The sequence below is a fragment of the Thalassophryne amazonica genome, chromosome 7 (assembly GCF_902500255.1).
Source record: "Thalassophryne amazonica chromosome 7, fThaAma1.1, whole genome shotgun sequence".
In the NCBI taxonomy this organism is placed as follows: domain Eukaryota; kingdom Metazoa; phylum Chordata; class Actinopteri; order Batrachoidiformes; family Batrachoididae; genus Thalassophryne; species Thalassophryne amazonica.
The window spans coordinates 52,703,485-52,713,582 of NC_047109.1; the positions used below are offsets into that span (position 1 = coordinate 52,703,485).

Sequence of the window (10,098 nt, forward strand, 5' to 3'; positions counted from 1 at the left end):
CAGCCCAAGAGTGGGCCACAGATCCTTAAACAGTTTTGTTGGTATAGGATCAGATAAACAGGTTGTGCTTTTTGTTGACGTTACGAGTTTCGTCAGCATGCCCAGAGAGATACTCTCAAATTCTGTAAATCTAGGTAATACCTCAGTAATGGCGCCCAGCTCAATAGCAGGGTGTAGTGGCGAGGTTGAGGCATGCTGGGATATGTTTAACTTAATGTCTTCTATTTTCTTCTCAAAGTAATCCAGGAAATCGTGTGCTGTAAAAGGAGAGTGAACTACAGGTGGTTGTCCATGAATAAGTGTTGCCACCGTGTCGAACAAGAACTTTGAGTTATGCTTGTTTATGTTGATCAAATCAGAGTCCTAGGTCCGCTTTGTAGCCAGTAACGCATGCTTATAGTCTAAGACAGCATCACGCCACGCAAGGTGGAATACTTCTAATTTTGAACTATGCCATTTCCGTTCTAGACCTCTAGCCTTATGCTTGAGGTCACACAGGTAATCACTGAACCAAGGTGACTGTTTTGGGGGAGCGCGGTTTTAACAGGTGGCGCAATCATGTGGAGTGCAGTTTTGAGCATTGAGTTTAAACTATCCACACAAAACTATCTACTGATTGGTTATTTGCCAAATGTGAAGCTAAGACACCAGGCAGTCGAGAATCGAGTTCAGTCTTAGTTGAGGAGTTGATGCATCGCCATAGTGATATATAAGGTAGTTGTTCCACTAAACAGGGCAGCAAAACTATACATTTAATAAGAGTGATCAGAGACCACTGATGTAAGAGGCATGATGGCAATATTCATGAGAGCAATATCATGTGCGAAAACCAAATCCAGGGTATTTCCACTAATGTGAGTCGAGTCTCGAATGCATTGCTGAAATCCTAATGCATCCACAATGTCCATAAATGATTTGCAGAGGGGATCAGAAGGCTTATTTATATGAACGTTAAAGTCACCAATGATTAGAATGTTATCTGCACTAGTTGACAAGTTTGAGATGAACGCACCAAATTCATCTAAGAATTCAGAATATGAGCCTGGAGGCCTATATACAGTGACAAAGTAATATGGCTGATTTTTATTCTTCTGACCTTGGCAATGCGTAATATCCTGAGCAGAGTGGAGAATCAGATGCTCAAACGAGTTATATTTGTAACCCCCAACAGCTAATAAGCCAAACCTAGATTTATAAATAAGAGCAACACCCCCGCCTTGCTTCGCATCACGAGGGACGTGACTAAATGTACAACCCCTGGCAAAAATTATGGAATCACGGCCTCGGAGGATGTTCATTCAGTTGTTTAATTTTGTAGAAAAAAAGCAGATCAGACATGACACAAAACTAAAATCATTTCAAATGGCAACTTTCTGGCTTTAAGAAACACTATAAGAAATCAGGAAAAATAATTGTGGCAGTCAGTAACAGTTACTTTTTTAGACCAAGCAGAGGAAAAAAATATGGACTCACTCAATTCTGAGGAATAAATTATGGAATCACCCTGTACATTTTCATCCCCAAAACTAACACCTGCATCAAATCACATCTGCTGGTTGACAATGACCCTATGTCATGACATTGACCCTATGTGTCTTTTTGCAAGGAATGTTTTCACAGTTTTTGCTTTATGGCAAGATGCATTATCATCTTAAAAAATGATTTCATAATCCCCAAACATCAGAAAAGTGTCCAAAATATCAACGTAAACTTGTGCATTTATTGATGATGTAATGACAGCCATCTCCCCAGTGCCTTTACCTGACATGCAGCCCCATATCATCAATGACTGTGGAAATTTACATGTTCTCTTCAGGCAGTCATCTTTATAAATCTCATTGGAACGGCACCAAACAAAAGTTCCAGCATCATCACCTTGCCCAATGCAGATCCGAGATTCATCACTGAATATGACTTTCATCCAGTCATCCACAGTCCACGATTGCTTTTCCTTAGCCCATTGTAACCTTGTTTTTTTCTGTTTAAGTGTTAATGATGGCTTTCGTTTAGCTTTCTGTATGTAAATCCCATTTCCTTTAGGCGGTTTCGTACAGTTCGGTCACAGACGTTGATTCCAGTTTCCTCTCATTCGTTCCTCATTTGTTTTGTTGTGCATTTTCATATTTTGAGACATATTGCTTTAAGTTTTCTGTCTTGACGCTTTGATGTCTTCCTTGAGCTACCAGTATGTTTGCCTTTAACAACCTTCCCATGTTGTTTGTATTTGGTCCAGAGTTTAGACAGAGCTGACTGTGAACAACCAACATCTTTTGCAATATTGCGTGATGATTTACCCTCTTTTAAGAGTTTGATAATCCTCTCCTTTGTTTCAGTTGACATCTCTCGCGTTGGAGCCATGATTCATGTCAGTCCACTTGGTGCAACAGCTCTCCAAGGTGTGATCACTCCTTTTTAGATGCAGACTAACAAGCAGATGTGATTTCATGCAGGTGTTAGTTTTGGGGATGAAACTTTACAGGGTGATTCCATAATTTATTCCTCAGAATTGAGTGAGTCCATATTTTTTTCCTCTGCTTGGTCTAAAAAAGTAACCGTTACTGACTGCCACAATCTTTTTTTCTTGATTTCTTATAGTGTTTCTTAAAGCCAGAAAGTTGCCATTTGAAATGACTTTAGTTTTGTGTCATGTCTGTGATCTGCTTTTTTTCTACAAAATTAAACAACTGAGTGAACATTCTCCAAGGCCGGTGATTCCATAATTTTTACCAGGGGTTGTATATGCTGGTGGGCACGGCTCATTTAAGGGGAGGGCAGCTGTAGGTTTAAGCCAGGTTTCACATAGCCCAGTCATATCTAAGTAATGATCAATAATTAGATCATTAATCAACAATGATTTTGAGGATAGTGATCTTATTTTAATGAGGCCCAGACTAAGGACCTCAGTGGGGTTGACAGTTGAACTGTTTGGGTTTAGGGGTGGTTCCAGAGTAGCATATATAAGATGCCTAGAAGTAGGCTTAGGTTTGAGAAATTCCACACGTGTTGTAGGTAGCAGACACAAAATCTTTGATATTGCTGGAGCAACCTCTGGGCCATCCTCAATTTCAACATCATCCGATGTAGTAATGGGTATTACGTTTGCAAAGCATATCCCTCTATGATTTTTATGGACACATCTACGGAAGCAGGCTACAGTCTCAACTTGAATTTCCCTCCCTGGCACATAAACTGCACTATCACCATTGTGGATTTTATGCACTAATTTCCCCGCTAAGCTAATGGATTCCACACTCACATTTGCTATAAGCCTTGCAGGGTCTCTAATCACCTGCTCCGTGGCCTGCTGTAAATTCCTAATGTCACCCTAGGTATAGAGCTCCATCTATGTTCACAGACAAGATGGCGGCACCTTCCCCAGTAGGGTGGAGGCCGTCTGGCATCAGCAAACCACGGTGGCCCCAGAATGAAGGTCTGTTATCAATAAATCTAAGGCCTTGCTGTCTACAAAATTGCACCAGCCACCTATTTAATGATATCAGCCTACTAAACGCCTCATAAGTACCCCAGGAGGGGAGGGGACCAGAGACTATTAATCGATGCCGACACATCTTTCTGGCAAGGTCACAACTCCTCTCTATGTCCATTTTTGTGATGTCTGAGTACTTCATCGTGACATCATTGATGCCGACGTGAATAACTATGTGACTATATCTCATGTCATGTTCCTTAGTCTGTCTTCCCTCTGTTTTCAATATCAGGGCTTGAAATAGTATGTGCTAGTTTGTGCACGTATTATTCGAGCGGTGCACGTAATTTTATACTTCACTAGCACTGGTGCAAGTAACTTTCCAAGTTTTATCAACTATAAGCACCAGCAGAATGAACCAATAAAGGAATAAATAAGGAAAAAAACAATTTCCAGTGTGTTGTTTTCATCTTCCCTGTGTTTTATGATGCTCACACACGGAGAGTTGCTGTGACGATTTGTTCGCGCGCGAACGTGAAAAAAAAAAAAACTGTCTGGCTGCAGGCTGTTAGTTCCTTGCTCTCCACTCAAACTCTCTCATCACTGTGTTTAACAAAAGGACATAAGTCCTGCTCACAGACTGATTGCCAGAGACAGGACATCTCCACATTTACTCACGGACGGTTCGTTCGCGCACACGCATCTCACGGTCAAAGGAGGAAAGATAAACTATAACAGAACTCAGAGCGCAGCCCTGCAGCTCAGCACAAGAACAAATATTAACTGGAAGAGAAATCAGAGTGCACAGTCAGACTGGCTGTGCCAGTCTGGCTGCAGCCAATCTGTGCACTCTGATCTCTCTGTGCAGAGGACCTGCAGGTTGCGTTCTCACCTCCTCTCTGCCCCCTGCTGCGTGCACCTGACGCAGAAATTCCTGCGTCGTCATGACGCCACAAGAAGAAGCAACTCGAAGTGGGCCCGGTGTGAAAGTAACTAAAGTGACTTTTGGTTGTGCAAGTAGCTTTTTTTGGTGCAAGTATTTTTTTTCTTACTAGCACCAGTGCAAGTAGGTTAAAAAATGTATTTCGACCCCTGAATATTAACCACATGGACAACAATTTACTTTTTACATTTTGCACAGTGTAAATACTAAAACACAAAACTCTGGCACTCAGGGAAACTTAAGAAAACCCCCTACCTGTTTAAATCCAGCCAACTCAGCAGTTAGCATATTCATGTGTCTGAGTCCATGGCCTCCGTCCACCCCCTATTTTTTTGAAGGAAGTTGGTTGAACTCCCACCTGAAATATTTTTTATCATTAAGTTTCTTAAACACCCACCTAAAATAAATTAATTAGGGGAGGTGATGGTCTAGTGGTTAAGGAGTTGGGCTTGACATCAGAAGCTCCTCGGCTCAAATCCCAGCCTGACTGGAAAATCACTAAGGGCCTTTGGGCAAGGACTATAATCCCCTATTGCTCCCGGTATGTAGTGAGCACCTTGTATGGCAGCACCCTGACATTTGGGTGGGTGTTTAATCAACTTTCTTTAAAAAAAAAAAACAAGGCGGGGAGGGGGGCAGATACTCAGCCCTGGGCCCTCAGACGTGTGAATACAGTAATTGTTATATCATGATGTGCTGAAAGTACAAATCACAAGTGCAGCAGTGGCCTGCTCACGAGAGAATGGTTGGTCTTGCCACAATAGTGCTACAGAGTACGAAGCCCAGAATCTTAAGTCTGTTTAAAACAAAGGTGACATCAGGTTAAACTTAGATCTGCAAAATAAAGTGGTAGTACAGGCTCACCTTGTTTCAACCACCAATTGAATGTCTTGCTTTTTGGATTTTTAAAAATTAACTTCCTGTTATAAAATTAAATATCATGAGTATAGATTTTTTCCAACCCCTATAATAAAGCTCTTATGATAACAGATTAGACACACTATACGTTTCTGGTGAGAATGATTGCTCGCCGTTTAGAAATACATTCAGTGCATTTTCTTTAAATTGTTTGTTTTTTTCATGAAAGGACAGTTCCACTCTTAGCTGCACTTTTCTGCCAGGGGGGGAGGAAAAAACAGTAGACACAGCTATTTTTAGTAAGTTCTTTCAGCTTCTACTTTTTTCCCCACTTGGAGTTGACACAGCAGATATGTTATCTGCATGTTGATTTCCCACAAGTTTAAGTCAGATGCCCATCCTGATTCAACTCCACATTATTGGAAACCGGAAACCTTTTGCTTTTAACTTACTTCCTTTTTCTTGTTAATGCCAGATCCACACCTGCTGCACTTTCTGCTGGGGTGTTGGAGGGTTAAAAGACTAGACTGTCATTTCACGTTGCATTTCTTTATGTGGGTTGTGCCATTTCAAATGTCTGATATTTGTCTGAGGCTGTCTTTGGTTGCAAGATTGTTGACAACGGCTGTTTCTGAACCTGTCACACAGTGCAACATGACACCACCGTTTCAGAGCCATGACCAAAGATAACACCATGTTTCTTTTACAACACTAATCTTTCTTTTGCTGTCCATCTGCTCAGTCACTTTTAGCCCCGTTTCCACAGCGTAGCAGAGAAATAAGCTGTGTGTGTGACAGACAAAACATCAGGAATGGATCAGGACATAAAATCCACAGGTACTTTGAAAAATGCAGTATCAGTCCATATGCAGATACCCAGATGAAAAATGCAGTATCAGTCCATATGCAGATACCCAGATTAATATTGGAATCACTATCAACAGAGAACAATGCTGTATAGAAGCGTAACCCCCCACCACCACCACACACAAAAAAGTAGCTAGTTTGTTTGTTCAGAGATCAATGCTTATTTTATAGTCTTACACCCCTAAGTCCAGTGAAGTTGAGATGTTGTGTGAAATGTAAATTAAAACAGAATTCAATGATTTACAAATCCTCTTCAACTTATATTCAATTTAATACACCACAAAGACAAGATATTTAATGTTCAACTGATAGACTTTTTTGTTTTTGTGCAAATATTTGCTCATTTTGAAATGGATGCCTGCAACACATTTCAAAAAAGCTGGGACAGGAGCAACAAAAGAATGGGAAAGTTGTGGAATGTTCAAGAACACCTGTTTGGAGCATTCCACAGGTGAACAGGTTAATTGGAAACAGGTGAGTGTCATGACTGGATATAAAAGGAGCATCCCCAAAAGGCTCAACCATTCACAAGCAAAGATGGGGTGAGGATCACCACTTTAGGAACAACTGCATGAAAAAATAGTCCAACAGTTTAAGAACAATGTTTCTCAAAGTTCAATTGCAAGAAATTTAGGGATTCCATCATCTACAGTCCATAATATAATCAGAAGATTCAGAGAATCTGGAGAACTTTCTACATGTAAGCGGCAAGGCCGAAAACCAACACTGAATGCCCGTGACCTTTGATCCCTCAGGCAGCACTGCATTAAAAACAGACATCATTGTGTAAAGGATCTTACCGTGTGGGCTCAGGAACACTTCAGAAAACCATTGTCAGTTAACACAGTTTGTCACTACATCTACAAGTGCAAGTTAAAACTCTACCATGCAAAGCGAAAGCCATACATCAACAACATCCAGAAACGCTGCCGCCTTCTCTGGGCCAGAGCTCATTTGAAACGGACAGATGCAAAGTGGAAAAGTGTGCTGTGGTCTGATGAGTCCACATTTCAAATTGTTTTTGGAAATCATGGACGTCGTGTCCTCCGGACAAAAGAGGAAAAAGACCATCCAGACTGTTACCAGAGCAAAGTTCAAAAGCCAGCATCTGTGATGGTATGGGGGTGTGTTAGTGCCCATGGCATGGGCAACTTACACAGATGTGATGGCACCATCAATGCTGAAAGGTACATCCAGGTTTTGAAGCAACACTTGTTGCTATCCAAGCAGCCTCTTTATCAGGAACATCCATGCTTATTACAGCAAGACAATGCCAAGCCACATTCTGCACATGTTACAACAGCGTGGCTTAGTAGTAAAAAAGTGCGGGTACTAGACTGGCCTGTCTGCAGTCCAGACCTGTCACCCATTGAAAATGTGTGACACATTATGAAGCACAAAATACAACAACGGAGACCCCAGACTGTTGAACAACTGAAGTCGTACATCAAGCAAGAATGGGAAAGAATTCCACCTACAAAGCTTCAACAGTTAGGCTGAATCTCAATTCTACCTCTCGGCCCTTACCCTTACCCTTTCCCCTCCGTTTTACGCGGGGACGAGAGACAGAGGGGTGTCTCAATTCACTTTTTGGAGCGGGGCGGAGGGGTAGGCGGATGGCTACAAACCCCTCCATTTGGAGTGAATCTGGATGCACACTTGGAGGGGTAGGAGGAGCTTACTGCTGTCTCCGAAAAAACCAACATGGCGCCGAAAGAGCCGCACAAATGAACCGGCTTTCATTACAAATTACGCTGTTTAGAACGTTATAACTTGCCAAAAAACTTTACAGGCAGTTGCCTATGACAGCAACGTGTATGCTGCTGGATGCATGTTGTGTATATTGTCGTTCTGAAGAATAACGTAACTTCGCTTGTGCGCTGAGGCGTTATAATGCGCATACACACGAAGGCTACAATAAGACACATTTATATCTCACAATGGAGAAAATCATGATAAAGGATAAGCACGTTAATTTGTATATTCATAAATCTTTGCATAATATCAATCCCTGCTGTTGGATTTCAAGGTCTGTAACGTGTGTGTAATTTTGTAAACAAACAGGAAGCCTTGAGCGCACTCAGAAAATGAGAAGTTTCATCAATGGGAATAAGTTGGAAAATATATACACACACATGTATGTGTGTAACACATAACATGACGTTCTAATAGACTGCTATTATTTGTCAAGGAAATTTCTAAAGGAAATAGGGCTGGATGCAAAAAATGGGAGAATTTGAAAATGAAATAAGGTTAACAGAACTAGATGCAGCCCATAACATACATACAGGTGCTGGACATATCATTAGAATATCATGAAAAAGTTGATTTATTTCAGTCATTCCATTCAAAAGGTGAAACTTGTATACATTCATTGCACACAGACTGATATAGTTCACGTGTTTATTTTAATTACTAATTAATTAATTACTAATCAATCAATGATTAATCAAGCAATATTATTACAATTATTGATTAATTATGCTTAGTATTATTAACATTAATTAATACTATTAATTGTTATTATTATAAATTACAAATTAATTACATTAATTAACATGACATGATTGTGATGCGTCAAAGAAATCTGCGACTTCTTCTATTTCTTTGCATTTACACAGAAAGGCGAGAAAATAAAAAGAGCAAACAGGCTACTGCAACAAGTTGCGTTTCGGTTGGCATGTTAACAAACAGTGAAGATGGCAGTTTGAGACGGGCAGCTTTTTTTTTTCTCCGAAGGCGGAGGGGTGTCTCAATTCATAGGGCTAGACGCATACCCCTTCACCTTACCCCTTGTTTTAAAGGGGTAGGCGTAGGGGTAGGGCAAAGGGTAAGGGCTACAAAAGAGAATTGAGATTGGGAGTTAGTGTCCTCAGTTCTCAAACGCTTATTGAGTGTTGTTAGAAGGAAAGGTGATGTAACACAGTGGTAAACATACCACTGTCCCAGCTTTTTTGAAACGTGTTAGACATCCATTTCAAAATGAGCAAATATTTGCACAAAAACAATAAAGTTTATCAGTTTGAACATTAAATATCTTGTCTTTGTGGTGTATTCAATTGAATATAGGTTGAAGAGGATTTGCAAATCATTGTATTCTGTTTTTATTTACATTTTACAAAATGTCCCAACTTCAATGGAATTGGGGTTGTATGTAAAGATGAATTAACCTGGTGTAATATAAACCAGACAAGTACTCTGCAACAATCCAGAAATAAGTAAAAACCACTCACCTATTAATGGAGAATTTTTTGGGCAGTAGGGCATACCATCTTCATGGGTGTAAGTTTTGGAAAGGTGGGAAAGGTTGGCATATACATCTCCACCACTGACACTGGCTGGTGTGTGATTTCGACCCAGCAAGCCACTGCTGTCAGGTTTGCGAAAGATACGAATGAAGTAGGTGACCCTCCTCTGATAGCCCTCTCTGGAGAGCAGTGCCATTACCACGAGCTGGATCCCAAGGAACATGATAAAGTAGCGCCACTTAGACTGGATAGTGAACATGGTGGCAGTTGTGCTTCCTCAAAACAACAGTCAGCAGGTGGCAGTAAACAATGTCACACTGGTCTGAAACAAATTAATCAAAAGTGATCACACTAAGCATGCATATGCACACACTGAGCAGGGCAAAACAGATTAAAAAAAATGTAAAAGAAAAAAGAAAAATCACAAAGATGATAAAGCTCAGCTCTGCATTTTGATGGAAGCTTGTTTGGTGCCCATAAACTGATTCACACAGTATCATTTACGGTATCTAAAATATGATCAGTTAGTTAATGAGAAAACTGCTATGCGGAAATGAAGTGCAAAATCTGTTGCAATATGGTGCAAGAAAAAAATCCAACAAGAAAAAAAAAAAAAAAAAGAAGAAGAAAAAGAAGGCACTTTTGATAGAACATAAATCAAAGACAACACCCACCAGATGGGGAAAAAAAAATCTGAACAAAGAAAAAAAAAGTCTTCCCCCCGTTTCACTGCATTCTCCGTTGCAGCTCAGTGC

At 40.5% G+C, this 10,098-nt stretch overlaps 1 protein-coding gene across 1 annotated transcript in view; it reads right to left on the bottom strand.

The window, feature by feature from the left end:
* si:dkey-199f5.8 (beta-1,4-galactosyltransferase 3) overlaps window positions 1–9,910 on the bottom strand; it is a 49,121-nt gene extending 39,211 nt beyond the window's left edge. The window contains exon 1 of the mRNA XM_034174164.1: window positions 9,329–9,910. Coding sequence (XP_034030055.1) covers window positions 9,329–9,602 — 274 coding nt within the window. The 5' untranslated portion in view covers window positions 9,603–9,910. The remainder of the gene's footprint in view (window positions 1–9,328) is intronic.
* Between the last annotated feature and the right edge of the window lie 188 nt (window positions 9,911–10,098).